Here is an 18,307-nt window from a genome sequence, read left to right as displayed (position 1 = left end):
TAAAGAGTTTTAAGAAGGGAAATGGCATAAATGATTTGTATTTTTAAAAGCTCTCTCTGGCTAATGTGTGAAGACTGGAATGGAGTAAGAGAATGAAAGCAGGAAGACCAGAAAGAAGGCTATAGCAGTAGTATAGGCAAAATGTGATGGTGGATTGGAACAGGTTGGTGAGGGCAAAGATGCAAATACACAGATACACATAAGACATATTCTGAAAGTAAAACAGGACCTCCTGGTGAATTGACTATTGGTGGTGTCCAAAAGGGAGGAATTAAGGGTGACTCTCAGGTATATATACATAAGTATGTATGTGTTGTTTTTATTTGATTCTTTGTAGAGACCAAAGATTTCCTTAGATTCTCAAAGGAATCCATACTAAAACAGGTTAAAGACTTGGTCCTAGATACTCTAAAATTTTGTATTAAGTCAGGCCACCAGAAAGCTATGTATTATCACTGTCCTATTTTGGCCTCTTCTGGAATTCATTTTTATACTACACTGTACTTTGGCATTATGATACGAGCTCTATCTCTAGGTCTAATAAGAAATAATTGTATAAAACCCATTACTATATTTACCGAAGGGATATTTTGAGGGTATTAGAAGGCCATCATGCTTGGTAGAGGGTCAGGAAAAAAGAGGAAGATCCTTAACAAGATGGATTGACAGTGTCTGCAACAATGGGCTCAAATACAGCAGCGATTGTGAGGATGCCGCAGCACTGGGCAGTGTTTTGTTCTGTTGTACATAGGGTCTCTCTGAGTCGGAATCAATCTGAAAGCACCTAACAACAACATTCACTGCATCACAATGGCCCTTTTATAAGAACATGCAGAAATGTCTCTCACTTCTCTCTCTTTCATTCAGGACACTTAGAGTGACATTCAGTTAAATTCCAAAGCAAGTCTATAGGACTTTAGCTCGTGAATTTTGTGGGGAAAAAAACAAAACCTGTTGCCATCGAGTTGATTCCAACTCATAGCGACCCTATAGGATACAGGAGAACTACCCCATGAGGTTTCCAAGGAGTGGCTGGTGGACTCAAACTGTGGACCTTTTGGTTAGCAGTCGAACTCTTAACCACTGCGCCACCAACAAATTAATCTTTCTCCCCACACCATTTTATTTTTCTTGCCTTCATCTGATCACCTTGATTTCCTTACTTAAAAAAAAAAAATTATGCATGTATTGTTGAGAAGCTTCCTCAAATTCCTTTGTAATAGGAATTTTTAAAAACTTTGATCAAATTTTCAGTTCCAAAGTACAAAAAAATAAAATAGACAAGTTGATCTTCTGAACCTTAGGCAAAAGGCCTTAAAGTAATCCCCAAAACTTGAGAAACTTGTCTCCTGTAAAGATATTTCTTTATCTGAGGTATGGCCTTCTATATTATTCCTCTCATGCACCTATGGGATGGGGCAGAGAGAAGCGGAGGGCGGGGGTGTGTGTGAAGGACAGCTGGAAATAAACGTGTGGAGGACATCTTTTTGAGAGTCTGAACACCATACAACAAGCCACCCACCCTGGGAGCTGCTCACCTTACCCACCTCAAGTCCCTCAATAGTGTAGGCTACAAGAGCCATGCTGATGTGACATGATCTTGGCTACTAGCTATGCCAAATGAAAGTGGATAGATACCTGACTCAACTCAGACCAAACAAACATGTTCCTCATAGTGTGGAATTGAGACTGAGAAACAGTGAGTCAAATCAGTTCCTCCTAAGACCAGAATTGTCAGATAAACTTGGGAGCAGAAGAAAGTTCATATTTTAGCTGCTACATGTACTCCAGGGGCAAACAGTCTGTCTGCAAAACAGAAGAATGAACTGCATGTGTACACAAAAATATACATAAACCTCAAGCGACAGTAAGAGATTAAGAAAAAACTGAGATGGCCTTCAACTTCCTGGTTCTTGTCCCTTCCCAAGGCCTTGATACATTCCCACCCCTGGAGTCCCAAAAGCTCTTGTAATAATTTCACTTCCTTGTACAAGCTTGCTCAAGTAGACTTTTGTAACCCAAAAGTCCTAACTTATATACTTTCCTCTATCCCCATCTGTATTCTTATTCTTACTAGTTTGTCAGAGTTTAAATTACTTAATTTCTAATTCTCCTAGAATAAGAATATGACTTCCTATAATATAACCATTATAGTATCTTATAAAACAACAAAATAGTTACTGTGAAGACAAATGGCTGCTTAAATGAGAAATTCTTAAAAAGCAAAAAATAAAACACACTCTTACTTCTAGATTCTCTTTTTTATATACTTCAATAGCTTTTTCTTCAGGTAATCCACAGCAACCATATTCCAAAGGAGTAAACACAGTAGTTGGAACATTAATATAATCACACTGCAAGATAAACAAATCACATTCTTTGATTTTATGGTAATTTTATAATAAAAATCTACATTAAATAACATTTTTAAAAGGAAAATAAGTAAGTCTAGTTCAGTGTAACTGATTCTTAAAACACCAAAAATTACAGGGAAATTATGTTTTACCAAATAAGACCAAGGAGGAGCATTTGACTCAGAGCACAGTGTCCACACACTGGTCAGCAATCAACGAATGGGACCAGCTCTCCCACAGCCCAAACTTGGAAGTCTGAAAACCAAAAGGCAGAAGTGAAGGTAGTGCCACCTGGCTGCCCTTAAAGGCACTCTAAATAAAGTAAGTTCTCTTTTCATCCCTGTGATTCTGTACTCCACTCTCTTCGAGCACTTCTACCAGCTGAACTATAATTATTCTACTACACCGAAAGCTGAGACCCCCACTGGGCCATTTCATATTCCTTATGCCACTGAAAAGACAAGTAAATAAAGAGTTCCACAGTGTTGGACTGAGTGGTTGTCCTTGACTATCAAGGGGAAATGGCATATGTGTGGGGAGCAGGGGGCTGATATACCACGGGGCCAGGATTGAGGGTAGGTAATCTTTATATTTTTAACAGCTTTATTGAGATATAATTCACATACCACACAATTCACCCATAAAGTATACAATTCAACCGTTTCTAGTATAGTCAGATATGTACAACTATCACCACCGTCCATCTTAGATTTTCATTACCTCAAAAAGAAATTCCATACCCTTTATCTATCACCCTCCTACCCCTCTACCCCAGCCCCAGCCCTAAGCAACTACTAATCTACTTTCTAAAGTTCCCTGTTCTGGATTTCCATGCGAATGGAATTGTAGTGTGGGTAATCTTATACGTCCTGTGGTTCAGACAGAACCACCTTCAGAACCCTTACCAGACTAAGGGAGAGCATGACTTGGCATCACCAGGACTGGAGACTGTGAAACTGACAGGCAATTTTTGTAGCAGCTCATGTGGAGGTGCCTGTGGGAAAGAACTGTGACTGCAGGCTGCATCCTTGCCAGAGAGGAGAGACAGCCTTTGCGCTGGTGTAGGTTAGGAGCTGAAATAATGCGTTGGTGGAGACATCATTAAAACTGCATGCATGGAAAGAAAGCTGTATGTAGGTGACAGAGAAAGGGGATAGCAGAGAAAGGGTAAAAGGTACAACTAGAAATGACAGTCACTGCGCCTACCAGACCATGGCCCTTTCAAAGGGCAACAATGTTCCCTCTCCAAACCCTGTCAGATGGTTACAGGTGATTAGATCATGTCTAGGCACCTAAGCCAAAGAAAGCTAATATATGAGCTGGCCAGAAATCTATGGAATGGCAGAAAAAGGTTAGCTGTGTCCATCAAACTCTTTCTTTTGCAGGAAAATGAACTACAAGCAAAGAAAGAACTCTCCAGGTGGTAGTGGGACAAGAAACACATCTGCAGAGTTGCAGCCAAGTTACGCTAAGGGAAGAGCATATTGTCTTCCATCTGCTGTTGCTGACATCCCAGAGCAGCCTTGACCCCAGACCTAGCCCCTGTTCCTCTTATGGTTCTTGTTCTAAGATACTGGGCAAGTCTACTTATCAATCTGTGTGATTCTTATAACGAACTCCCTCAATTTCCTAGTTTGAGAGAGTTTTTATTCTTTGTTATTCAAAAGCAAAGCAAAACAAAACACCACCACCTGGTATCTCTAAAACAATGAGATGATTTGTGTACAACATAGGGTAGCCTCTCCATCAGCCTAGATTCTTTCATTTATATGATCTTACACCACTTCAAGTTTGTTAACCTTAAGAATCATGGGTAAGCCAAGCATTTATTTTCTTGTTTCTAACATGGCTAGAGAAAATCACATGTGGATTGCCTTAGGACTTTTCTGACTTCTCTTAAGCCCTGGAATGTTGCTCACCAATCCATTTACTGATGGGCAGCTGACCCATATTTCATGGCTTAGAGGGGAGGCTTGATTCCCGACAGATGACTTCGTCTCCTATTTTATATCAATTACAAAAAATCAACAGGAAATTCCTCAACTTGCCCCCCTTTCACCTAAAATGATTTCTACACATCTTAGACTATCTCCTCCACCTGAACTTGATTCATCCTTTCCTACCTGTCACCTTCATCTCAGTCCTGTGGTGATGGCTGCACAACATTATGGACGTAATTAATGCCACTGAATTGTACATACAAAAAATGTGGAAATAAGTCCTGTATCTTTAATCTCTTTCTTCATACTCTACACATATTACTGTCTTCTAATTTCTCCTCCCCATGGCCACCATGATTAACTTCCTACAGCAACAATAAAAAATATATTGTATTGTCATTACTCACAGGGTCTTCATTCACTACCTTATAAGCCACCTGGTGTGAAGACATAAGCAACACACAACATCTCTTATGATGAATATCCACCAAAAATGTTTAACCTGAGCCTAATCATGAGAAAACAATTTTAAAAATCCAGAATGTGGGACATTCAGCAAGAAAATTAGCCTGGATTCCTCAAAGAGTCAATGTCATGAAAAATAAAACCAAACAACAAATAAATAAAGGCAGAGGGAGTGTACCAGATTCAAAGAGACTGAAGAATTATAAGAGCAAAAAGTAAGATGTGAATCAAAACACACATACATACATACTTAATGGACAATTAAGGAAATTTGAATATTACTGAATTTTCGTTAATTTTCTCAGATATGTAATGGAATTGTGCTTATGGAGATGAATATCCTTGTTCCTAGGTGATACATGCTGAAGTATTTGGGGGTAAAACGTCGTCGATGTCTGCCACTTCAAAAAGCTCAGCAAAAAGCAAAAAATAAATATACATACATATACACATTCAAAAAATGGAAAAAGAGATAGAAAATGGCTGAATGTTAACAACTGGGGAATCTGGATGAAAGGTTTACTACGGGTAATTGCTTTATTACTCTTTCAACATTTCTGTGGTTTCACTCTTTCTAAATAAAAAGCTGGAGGACAATGGAATACTACTCAGTGATAAAGAAAAATGAGTCTCCGAAACATCTTGGAACATGGATGTACCTGAAGGACATCAACATGAACGAAATAAGTCAATCATAAAAAGCAAATATTGTATGTTCTCACTTTTATGAAATGATATGAACAGGTAAATACACAGAAACTATTGTTCATTAGTGGTTACCAAGGATGGGGGAGGTGGGGGGGAGAGGAGGATTCACAGTCTATATAGCAGACACTGTTATTTTTTGTTGATGAAAAAGGTAACACCAAATGAGGGTGAAGTGTACACAGCTTGACGAAGGGAAACAATCTCTCTAAGATATACACAAGAAAAAAGGACCTGTTGGTAACTGCTATGGCATATATAATTTTGAAACAACAGCAAAAACAAACAAAAAAGAAACGTGTGGGTGTATACATATGTGTGTAGGCATATATGTGTACAGGTATGTATATACGAGTATATACAGAGATGTACACATATATATGCATATGCATCTACGTGAGTATGTACATATATTCATATACATAATAAAACACTTAGAGGGAACATGGATGCTTCTTAGACATAACCAGACATCTTACAGGATTGGTTTTCTGGGTTTGAAGGCTTCAGACCATAGTCTCGTGAACATCTTGATCAGTTGGCATAACATAATTCATAAAATTATGTTCTACATTCTAATTTGGTGAGTAGTGTCTGGGTCTTAAAAGCTAGCGAGCTGTCATCTAAGATACAACTATTGGTCTCTACTTGTCTAGAGCAAAAGAGAAATAAGGAAATGAAAAACTCAAAGAAGAAACTAGTCTACAGAACAAATAGTCTACAAAAACCATGGTCTCATCTACCCTGAGACCAGAAGAACTAGATGGCACCTGGCTGCCATTACCAACTGTTCTAATCAGGGCCACATAGAATGGGAGAAAAATATGGAACAGAACCTCAAATTCCTAAAAAAAAACAAACAAAAAAAAACCAAACAGATTTACTGGACTGATTGAGACTGGAGGACTCTCTGAGACTACTGCCCTGAGATACTCATCAAACCCTGAACTGAAACTAACCCCTCAGGTCACCTTATAGCTAAATAACAGGCTGGCTCACAAAATAACAAATATCACCTCTAAGTACTGTTTTTACTCCTTTAAAAAATCACTTATATAAGACCAAACGGTCAGTAATTACTTTAAAACAAAGTTGAAAATGTAATGTGGCAGGGAAACTAGATTAATGGAAATGGAACAACCAGAACAGAATTAATGAGAATGTTCATGCGTTGTGAAGAATGTAACCAATGTCACTGAACAACTTGTGTAGAAATCGTTGAATGGGAACCTTAACTGCTGCGTAAACCTTCATTGGAAACACAATATTATTTAAAAAAAAAAAAAAAAATGGGGGAGATGATGGTCTTCAACAGTTCCCCACTATCTACAGAAGGCCATACCAATTCTTTATTGTGGCATCAAAGATTTTTGGTGATCTGGCACCAAATTAATTTCCCAGCTTCATTCCCAACTGTATCCCTATTACCAACTACTCTCCTACATAAACCCAAAGTGCTATTTGCATTTGGATGGGATAATTCTTTGTATAGAACAGTGCAGTTAGCATTCCTGGTCCCCATCAACTAAATGCCAGTAAGGCCACCTCCCATTTGGCCCTTCATCTGCCAATGTTCTGTACATACACAAAAGCTCCTGATGCACAGAGCAGTACTTTCCCGTGGAGAACGAGACTACTCATGGTCCTTAGTACAAACTAAGTAGTTCAGATCTCTGTGATTTTACTTGAGTTTGAAAACACCATTCCTGCCTCAATTTTTTGAATTACTCATCAAAGATCATCCCAAATATAAGACCAAAGACTATCAAAGGTGGAAGAGAGTGTAAAAATTATCTGATCCACGTCATTTGTTTTGCAAATGATGAAACTAAAGTCCAGAGAAGTTAAATGACTGGACCAAGTTTCCACACCAAGTAGGCACAGAGGCCAGGGCTAGAATCCAGGTGTCCTGACCCATGCTGAGGGCTCTTCTATTACAGTGACAGCAGTCCACTTATGAAGCCTTTTCTTACTCCTTTCTGTGTGCCCCTAAAGCAGTTTGCTTATACACTCTGTAGCACATCATGATATCCTATACTGTAATTAGTTCTGTGCATGTCTGACTCATGACCCCCAATGACCTGGTAAGCCCTTTGGAGCTCGAACCACGGCCAATCCTTTGTATATCACCCAGCACAACATCTTGCATATAGTAGATATTTAAAAAAGAAAAAATTATTAAATTCCATTAGTAAATAGTAAGTCAACTGCAAATTTTATTTGTACTGATTTTTCAAATAATGTTTCATCTAGATGTATTGCCAGAAACAACAGTAAGAAACTTACCTTTTCTAAACGGCCTCCAAAAAGTCTTTGAGCTAGCAGCTTGCCTGCCTGTATGGCTACAGGAGTGAGCTCTGGTTTACCCTCCAAAATATCCCCAATGGCATAGACGTAGGGCACACTGGTTTGTTCCACATCATTTACTGGTATTTTGCCACTCCTGTTAGTTTGTGAAAAGGAAAAAAAATATATTATAACTAACTCTATACTAAGATGTTTACCTGTGTTTTACTGACTATCCAAGGCATTCGACTGTGTGTATCATAACAAATTATGGATAACACTGAGAACAATGGGAATTCCAGAACACTTAATTGTGCTCATGAGGAACCTGTACACAGATCAAGAGGTAGTTGTTTGGACAGAACAAGGGGATACTGTGCGGTTTCAAGTCACGAAAGGTGTGCGTCAAGGTTGCATCCTTTCACCATACCCATGCAATCTGTGTGCTGAGCAAATAATCCGAGAAGCTGGACTATATGAAGAATGGGGCATCAGGATTGGAGGAAGACTCATTAACAACCTGTGTTACGCAGATGACACAATCTTGCTTGCTGAAAGTGAAGAGGACTTGAAGCACTTACTGACGAAGATCAAAGACCACAGCCTTCAGTATGGATTACACCTCAACATAAAGAAAACAAAAATCCTCACAACTGGACCAATAAGCAACATCATGATAAATGGAGAAAAGATTGAAGTTGTCAAGGATTTCATTTTACTTGGATCCACAATCAACACCCATCCAAGCAGCAGTCAAGAAATTAAAAGATGCATTGCACTGGGCAAATCTGCTGCAAAAGACCTCTTTAAAGTGTTGAAAAGCAAAGATGTCACCTTGAAGACTGAGGTGTGCCTGACCCAAGCCATGGTGTTTTCAATGGCATCATACGCATGCGAAAGCTAGACAATGAATAAGGAAGACTGAAGAAGAATTGATGCCTTTGAATTGTGGTGCTGGAGAAGAATACTGAATATACCGCGAGCTGCCACAAGAATGAACAAATCTGTCTTGGAAAAAGTACAACCAGAATGCTCCTGAGAATCAAGGATGGCGAGACTATATCTTACATACTTCGGACATGTTGTCAGAGGGATCAGTCCCTGGAGAACGACATCATGCTTGGTAAAGTACCAGGTCAGTGAAAAAGAGGAAAACCCTCAACGAGATGGACTGACACAGTGGCTCCAACAATGGACTCAAGCATAACGACTGTGAGCATGGCACAGGACTGGGCAGTGTTTCGTTCTGTGGTATGCAGGGTCGCTATGAGTCGGAAGCAACTAGATGGCACCTAACAACAACAACAACTCTACACTGCTGGACTAATACTATTCCAGGAGAAAAAGACTAAGCACAGAGAAAAAACAATTCCCTCTAAGTACTCAAGGACCTCAAGTTATCAACTGTCTACAAGATCAGTGGCTTAAAATTACAAGGGTTTCTGTAGCTCCAAAAGAGAGTATCTTTCTGATTGGTGAAACCATGCATGCTTTTTGGATACCTAGGATCTCTCCAGAATTTCCTCAGTCACATTTAGAGCTTTGCAATTTTTCTCCTTGCCTGACTAAGGACTTAAAAATTTTACTCGAAATCAGACAGTAGATGAATATACTCCCACAACTATTTTTTTAAAATCACTAAATAATGCATAAACTCTTTAAGGCACTCAATAAAGAATTACTGATTGATTAATGAGGAAATTGATAATACAGAGCAGGCACAGTATTTACTGCAAGATCAATTTGTTGTTGTTGTTAGCTGCTGCTGTTGTTAGCTGCCGTCAAGTCAGTCTCTGATGCATGGCAACCCCTTGCACAACTGGACAAAACACTGCCTAGTCCTGTGCCATCCCATTGATAAACTGCAGATAGGACCACTGTGACCCATAGAATTTTCACTGGCTGGTTTTCAGAAGTAGAGTGCCAAGCCTTTCATCCTAGTCCATCTTAGTCTGGAAGCTCCACTGAAACCTGTCCAGCATCACAGCAGCATGCAAGCCTCCATGACAAAGTGGCGGCTGCACATGAGGTGTACTGGCCAGGAATCAAACCCGGGTCTCCCACATGGAAGGCAAGAATTCTATCACTAAACTACCACTGTCCTCAAGATAAATTTAAAGCTTTAAAATTTATATTCTAGTAATTAAACGGAGTAATTAAATGAGAATTTCCAAGAGGTAATCTGTTGTAAAATTTTGGTTTGTACAACTATAGTGCAATGATCTCATATATACTTACTTCTCATTGATTTTGACACCAATCTTCTCCAAGCCAATTTTTCTTGTACAGGGGTCTCGACCAATTGCTAACAAAACCTGTATTTACACAGATCAAAAACACAAATTATCATTATTAGGAATGAAAGAAAGAACATAGATCCTACAGACGTTAAAAGCATAATAATGGAATAATGTGAACAACTTATGCTAATAAATTTGACAACTTAGATGAAATAGATTAATTTGTGAAATACACAATTTATCAGACTTACCCACACACAAAATCTGAATGATTCTATGTTTATTAAAGAGACTCTATCCACAATTTGGAGTCCCTGGGTGGTGCAAACAGTCAACACACTTGGCTGCTAATTGAAAGGCTGGCAGTTCGAGTCCACCCAGAAGTACCTCAGAAGAAAGACTTGGTGGTCTACACCCACTCCTCGCTTATCGACATGGTTAAATTCCAAAAGCCAGGTCGTTATGCGAAAATCAGCATGATGTGAAAATGGAGGATGACCATATCAGTTCACAAAAATGGAGGATGACTACATCATTACATAATTGCTAAATTACATTATGTAACTGCCAAACCACTGAGAATCATGGCACAGCCAAGTGAACACATAACCTTAGCCATCACAGCCAGTGTTACTTTTGCCTCGCATCTCAGCGTTGCTTATTGCCAGATGTATATCGTTAATGTACAAAATAGAGAGTAGAGTTTTCACAATTGTTGTAAGTGCAAAATGTTGGCTAACGAGACAGTTGATAAGTGAGGAATAGGTGTTTACTCCTGAAAAAGTCAGCCACTGATAACCCTTGGAGCACAGTTCTACTCTGACACACATGGGATGGCCAGGAGTCAGAGTCGACTCAACAACAACTGGTTTATTCACAATTTATGAACTTCTCATAAATTAACTCCATACCCAGATGGCTGTACTGGTAAAGTCTATTGAATACTTAAGTAAGAAATAATACTAATGCTACACAAATTCTTCTAAAAAAAAGAGTTAAGAGGGAACATTTTCCAACTCCTTTTATAAAGCCAACATATCCCTGACACCAAAATCAGACATGGACATTTCAAAAAAGAAAATTAGACTAATATTCCTCACAAACACAGATGTAAAATCCTTAATAAAATGTTAGTAAATCACATACAGCAATATATAAAAAGGATAATTCATTATGACCAAGTGGGATTTGCCCCAAAAATGCAAAGTTGGTTTAGCATACAAAAATGAATCAACGTAATTCATCATAGTAACAGAACAAGAGGAAAATATAATCATTTCAATAGATGCAGAAAAAGCACTCAACAAAATTCAAAACCCATTCATGACTTAAAAACAAACAAACAAAAACCCTCAGCACACTGTGTCATGAATTAAATTGTGTCCCCCAAAAATGTGTGTCAACTTGGTCAGGTCATGATTCCCACTACTGTGTGACTGTCCACCATTTTGTCATCTGATGTGATTTTCCTATGTGTTGTAAATCCTACCTCTAAGATGTTAATGAGGTAGGACTGGCGGCAGTTATGTTAATAAGGCAAGACTCAATCTACAAGATTAGGTTGTGTCTTAAACCAATATCTTTTGGCTTAAGAGAGACAGGGGGACCTCATACCACCAAGAAAGCAGTGCCAGGGGTAGAGTGTCCTTTGGGCCTGGGGTCCTACGTGGAAAAGCTCCTAGACCAGGGGAAGATTGATGACAAGGACCTTCCTACAGAGACGACAGAAAGTCTTCCCCTGGAGCTGAGGCCCTGAATTTGAACTTCTAGCCTACTAGACTGTGAGACAATAAACTTTGTTTGTTGAAGCCATCCATCTGTAGCATTTCTGTTATAGCAGCACTAGATGACTAAAACACACTGGAAATAAAACTTTCTCAATCCAATAAAAGGCATCTGTAAAATGTCTACAGCTTATGTCATAGCAATGGTGACTGAATGCTTCACTTCTAAAATCGGGAATAAGACAAGGATGCCCACTCTCACACTTTCTAATCAGCATTGCACTAGAGATCTTAACGAATGCAACAAGGCAAGAAAACGAAATAAAAAGCATGCAGACTGGAAAGCAAGAAGCAAAACTGTTTTTACTTGCAGGCGTGATTTTATATATAAAAATTCTAAGAAGCTACTAGGACTAGTAAGTGGATTTAACAAGGTCACAGAATACGAGATCAATATACAAAAATTATTTGTATTTCTATATACTGTCACCAAACTATTGAAAATTGAAATTAAAAAAACTACCACTTACAATAACTCAAAAAAAAAAAAAACATGAAATACTTAGGGATAAATTAAACAAATATGTGAATGACTTCTACAGTGAACTGATAAAACGCTGCTGAGAAACTGAAGAATATCTAAATAAATGAAAAGATATACAATGTTCACATATTGGAAAGATCAGTATGTTTGAGATGTCAGTTATTCCAAATTGATACAGAAATCAATACCATTCCAATCAAAATCCCAAGAAACTTTTTTGTAGAAATTGACAAGCTGTTTTTAAAATTTATATGGAATGTAAAAGACCTGAATAAATTGGAGCACTTACTCTACTTGATCTAGGATGTACTATAAAGCTTCAGTAATGACGACAATCTGATATAGGTGAAAGGACAGACAGATGGTGAATGAGACAGAATAAAGAGTGCAGAAATAGACCCACAGTTGTTTGACTGTTGTCAAATGATCAAAACAAAGGCACCAAAGGAATTCAATGGGGAAAGGGAAATCTTATCAACAAATAGTGCTGGATATCCAAATGTAAGTAAAAGAACCTCAATTCCTACCTCACCTCATACACAAAAATTAATTCAAGATGGAGTTCGGACCTAAATAGAAAAGATAAAAACGTTAAAGCTTCACATAGGAGAATACCATCATGACCTTTGGGTAAGCAAAGATTTCTTAGAACACACAGAAAGTATTAATCATAAAAGAAAAAATTAATAAAGTGAACTTCATGAAAATTTTAAAACTACTGTTCAGCAAAAGATGCCATTAAAAAATAAATAGGCGCATCACAGATGGGGAGGAAATATTCACAATACGTGTATCTGACAAAGGGCTTAACTCCTGCAATTCAAGAATAAAAATTCAAACAATTAAAAAAAAAAAAAAGCCACAGTCTCAAACAGACATTTCATAAGGAAAGACATACAAATGGCCAATAAACATGTGAAAAATTGCTCAACATCGTTAATTATCAGGAAAATGTAAATTAAAACCATAATAAGATACTACTATACATCCATTAGAATGGCTGAAATGAAAAAGCCTAACAATCCCAAATGTTGGTGAGGATATGAAACAATCAAAACTCTCAGACATGGCTGGTAGAGAAATGTAAAATGATACAATCAAAATCATTTGGAAATTATTTTGACAGTTTCTCAGAAAGTTAGATATATACACTATCCTATAACCAAGTAATTTCACTCCTCGGTATTCATCCAAGAGAAATAAAAATATATGTTCACAAAAAGCCTTATAGAAGAAATCTTCATAGCAGTTTTAATCATGATAGCCCAATCTAAAAACTGCCTCAGTAACCATTTACAGGAAAATGGACAAAAAAATGGTATATTCACACAATGGGATACTATTTACCAATAAAAAGAACTACTGATACATAAAGCTATATGGATGAATCCTAAAAACACTGTCCTGAATAAAATAAGCCAGATACCAAGGAATACGTACTGTATGGTCCCATTTATGTAACATCTAGAATAGACAATGTTCTGTTGTTATCCATATGGGAAGCACTAAATGATGCAGAAAACATCAAAAGAAGATGGAGGGATATAAACAGATTTGCTGTACTAAAAATAATTGGTCGATGATCAACCACTTCAGGAGGTAGCATAGGATCCACTGGTACTGAAGGAAGAAGTTCAAGCTGCACAGAAGGCATGAGCAAAAAACAAGGCCCCAGGAATTGATGGAATATCAATTGAGATGCTTCAGAAACAGATGCAACACTGAAGTGCTCACTCTTCTATGCCAAATATTTGGAAGACAGCTACCAGGCCAACCAACTGGAAGAGATTAACATTTGTGTCTATTCCTAAGAGAGGTGATCAAATGCAATGCAGAAATTATTGAACAATTATCATATCACATGCCAGCAAAATTTTGCTGACCATAATTCAAAAACGACTGCAGCCATTCATCAACAAGGAACTGCCAAAAGTTCAAGCCAGATTCAGAAGAGGACATGGAACAAGGGATATTAGTGCTGATGTCAGATAGATGTTAGTCAAAAGCAGAGAATACCAGAATGATGTTTACTTGTGTTTTACTGACTACACAAAGGCATTTGACTGTGCAACTCATAAGAAATTATGAATAACATTACAAAGAATAGGAATTCCAAGACACTTAATTGTGCTCAGGCAGAATCTATACATGGAACAAGAGGCAGTTGCTTGAACAGAACAAGGGGCAACTGTCTGGTTCAAAATTGGAAAAGGTGTGTGGCAGTGTATTATCCATTCACCATACTAATCCAATCTGTATGCTGAACAAATAATCCAAGAAGCCAGATTATATGAGGAACATGGCATCAGGACTGGAGGAAGACTCATTAACAACCTGTGATATGCAGATGACACAACCTTGCTTGTCAAAAATGAAGATGACTTGAAGCACTAACTGATGAAGGTCAAAGACTATATAGCCTTCAGTATGGGTTATACCTGTACACGAAGACAACAAAAATCCTCACAACTGGACCAATAAACAACATCATGATAAATGGAGAGAAAACTGAAGTTGTCAAGGCTTTCATTTTAATTGGATCAACAATCAGTGCCCATGGAAGTATCAGTTAAGAAGTCAAATGACATATTGCATTAGGAAAAACTGCTGCAAAAGAACTCTTTACAGTTCTAACAAACACAGATGTCACTTTGATGACTAAAGCATGCCACGCCGGAGCCACGGTCTTTTCAATCACCTCATACACATACAAAAGCTGGACAATGAAAAAGGAACACAGAAGAAGAATTGATGCATTAGAATTGTGGTGCTGGCAAAGAATACTGAATATACTGTGGACTGGCAGAAGAACAAACAAATCAGTCTTAGAAGAAATACAACCACAATGCTCCTTAGAAGCAAGGGTGGTGAAACTGCAGCTGGCTTACTTTGGACACATCATTAGGAAAGACCGATTGCTAGAAATGAACATCATGTTTGGTAAAGTAGAGGGTTAGCAAAAATGAGGCAAACCTTCAATGAGATAACTGATATAATAGCCTCAGCAATGGGTTCAAACACATCATGATCTTCATTCTGTTATATGTACGAGAGCTGCAGCTGACTCAACAGGAACTAACAACAACAACAGAATAACCAAATCTACTTTACGGTGCTTGGAGGTTGGAGACTGGGAACGGGTACAAGACAGCCTTCTGGACTCACAGAAATATTCTGTTAGCTAACAAATAAATAAAAATAAACAAACAATAAATAAACCATTTACAAAGTTAATAAGTAGATATTATCAACAACTTTTTACCAACGTATTTGAAAACTTAGATAAAACACTCTAATTGCTAAAAAAATAAAATTTATCAAAATTAACTCAAGAAGAAACAGAAAGTCTTAAAAGACTTTTGAGCATCAAAGAAATTAAATCAGCAGCTAATATATCTCTATAGAAAACTCTAGACCCAAAAGGAAATGAACAGACACTTCACCAAAGAAGACATTTAAGCAGCTAACAGACACATGAGGAAATGCTTGTGATCATTAGCCATTAGAGAAATGCAAATCAAAACCACAATGAGATACCATCTCATCCCAGCACTACCGGCATGAATGAAAAAACAGAAAATAACAAATGTTAGAGAGGCTGCAGGGAGACTGGAACTCTTATGCACCGCTGGTGGGAATGCAAAATGATACAACCATTTTGGGAAACGATATGGTGCTTCCTTAGAAAGCTAGAAACAGAAATACCATATGATCCAGCAATCCCACTCCTAGGAATACATCCTAGAGAAATAAGAGTTGTCACATAAATAGACATAAGCACACCCATGCTCACTGCAGCACTGTTCACAATAGCAAAAAGATGGAAACAACCTAGATGCCCATCAACGGATGAAAGGATAAACAAACTATGGTACATACATACAATGGAACACTACGCAATGATAAAGAACAATGACGAATCTGCGAAGCATCTCACAACATGGATGAATCTGGAGGGCATCATGCTGAGTAAAATAAGTCAAACACAATAGGACAAATATTGTATGAGACTACTACTATAAAAACTCATGAAAAGGTTTATACACAAAAAGAAACAATCTTTGATGGTTACAAGGGAGGGGAGGGTTGGGGATGGAAAAACACTAAATAGACAATAAATAAGTGGTAACTCTGGTGAAGGGCAAGACAGTACACAATACTGGGGAAGCCAGAACAACTTGTACAAGGTAAAGTCATGGAAGCTCCACAGACGCATCCAAACTCCCTGAGGGACCAAATTGCTGGGCTGAGGGCTGTGGGGACCATGGTCTTGGTAAACATCTAGCTTAATTGGCATAACATAAAGAAAATGTTCTACATTCTACTTTGGTGAGTAGCGTCTGGGGTCTTAAAAGCCTGTGAGTGGCCATCTAAGATAATCCACTGGTCTTACCCCTTCGGGAACAAGGGAGAATGAAGAAAACTAAAGATAGAAGGGAAAGATTAGCCCAAAGGACTATCGGACCACAGCTACCATGGCCTCCACACGAGACTGAGTCCAGTACAACTAGATGGTGCCCGGCTACCACCACCGACTGCTCTAACAGGGATCACAACACAGGGTCCTGGACAAAGCTGTAGAAAAATGTAGAACAAAATTCTAACTCACAAAATAAGACCAGACTTAGTGGTCTGACAGAGACTGTAGAAACTCCAAGTGTATGGCCCCCGGACACCCTTTTAACTCAGTAATGAAGTCACTCCTGAGGTTCACCCTTCAGCCAAAGATTAGACGGGCCAATAAAACAAAATGAGACTAATGGGGCACACCAGCACAGGCGCAAGGACTAGAAGGAAGGAGGGGACAGGAAAGCTGGTAACAGGGAACCCAAGGTCAAGAAGGGAGAATGTTGACATGTCATGGGGTTGTTAACCAATATCATAAAACAATATGTGTACTGTTTAATGAGAAGCTAGTTTGTTCTGTAAACCTTCATCTAAAGTACAATTAAAAAAAGAAAACTCTAGGCCCAGATGGCTGCATCAGAGAATTCCATTAGACAGACAAGGAAGAACCAATTCTACTACTATATAAGAATTTTGAGATAACAGGAAAAAAGAGAACATATTCTAAGATTCTTTCATGAGCTGCAAAAACCTTGATATCAAAACCAGACAAGTTCAATATGTGAAAGGAAATTATAAGCCAATATGATTTATGAATATAGATATAAAAATCCTAAATACTAAATCCAACAATATATAAAAAGGATCATTACCAAGTTAGGTTTATACCAGGAATGCAAAGTTGATTTAACATTACAAAATCAATGTAACTGGCAACATTAACAGATTAAAGAAGAAAAATCAACAGCTGCAAAAGAAACATTGTTGCAACTGAACATTTATTTATGATTTAAAAATATATAAGAAACAAAATAAAAAAACACATAGCAAACAAGATATACGAAAGAATTTCCTTAACTTGATTAAAAGTACCTACCAAAAGACCAGATTTTCTAAATCCATTGAGACTGGGGGAACCCCTGAATTTACTGCCCAGAGATAATCTTTAAACCTTTAACCAAAACTATGCCATGAAGCCATGGTTAAACTAAACAACAGTTTAGCTCAATTAATGAAGAATATTTGCCTCGAGCATTGTGCTCTTATAAAGAAGTATCTATATGAGTTCAAATTGACAACAGTTTAATCTAAAGCACAGATGAAAACGTTAAGGGGCAGAGAAGAGTAAATCAATGGTGATGAAACAATATGGGTAGAGACAGTAAGAATGGTGACACAGTGTGATGTAAACAATGTCATTGAACTGTACATGTAGAAATTGTGAACTGATGTACATTTGGCTGTGTATATTGCCACAAAAAATTAATTAAAAAAAAAAGTACCTACCGACCAACGTTACAGGCCTTAATACACGGCATTAACAGGATACAAACCATAACCACCAACACACAAACCCCAGAGGATAAGCTAGATAACTGGGATCTTCTAAAAACCAAACACCTATGCTCTTCAAAAGACTTCATCAAAAGAGTAAAAAGAGAACCTACAGACTGGGAAAAAATTTTTAGACAGTACAAGTCAA

At 37.9% G+C, this 18,307-nt stretch overlaps 1 protein-coding gene across 2 annotated transcripts in view; it reads right to left on the bottom strand.

Annotated features, from left to right (window-relative positions):
* Positions 1–18,307, bottom strand: part of TXNRD3 (thioredoxin reductase 3) — an 81,492-nt gene that overhangs the window by 23,317 nt on the left and 39,868 nt on the right. Inside the window, exons 11-13 of one of the 2 annotated variants that reach the window (XM_023725560.1) lie at positions 9,989–10,065; positions 7,751–7,907; positions 2,247–2,354 (exon numbers count right to left, since the gene is read on the bottom strand). In XM_023725560.1, coding sequence (XP_023581328.1) covers positions 2,247–2,354; positions 7,751–7,907; positions 9,989–10,065 — 342 coding nt within the window. The remainder of the gene's footprint in view (positions 1–2,246; positions 2,355–7,750; positions 7,908–9,988; positions 10,066–18,307) is intronic. The other variant, XM_004368406.3, reaches the window with a different exon arrangement.

This window comes from Trichechus manatus, unplaced genomic scaffold (assembly GCF_000243295.1).
Source record: "Trichechus manatus latirostris isolate Lorelei unplaced genomic scaffold, TriManLat1.0 scaffold00001, whole genome shotgun sequence".
NCBI classification, from domain to species: domain Eukaryota; kingdom Metazoa; phylum Chordata; class Mammalia; order Sirenia; family Trichechidae; genus Trichechus; species Trichechus manatus.
Note: the sequence above shows the minus strand (reverse complement) of the source record. Positions and strands in the feature narration are given on the sequence as shown.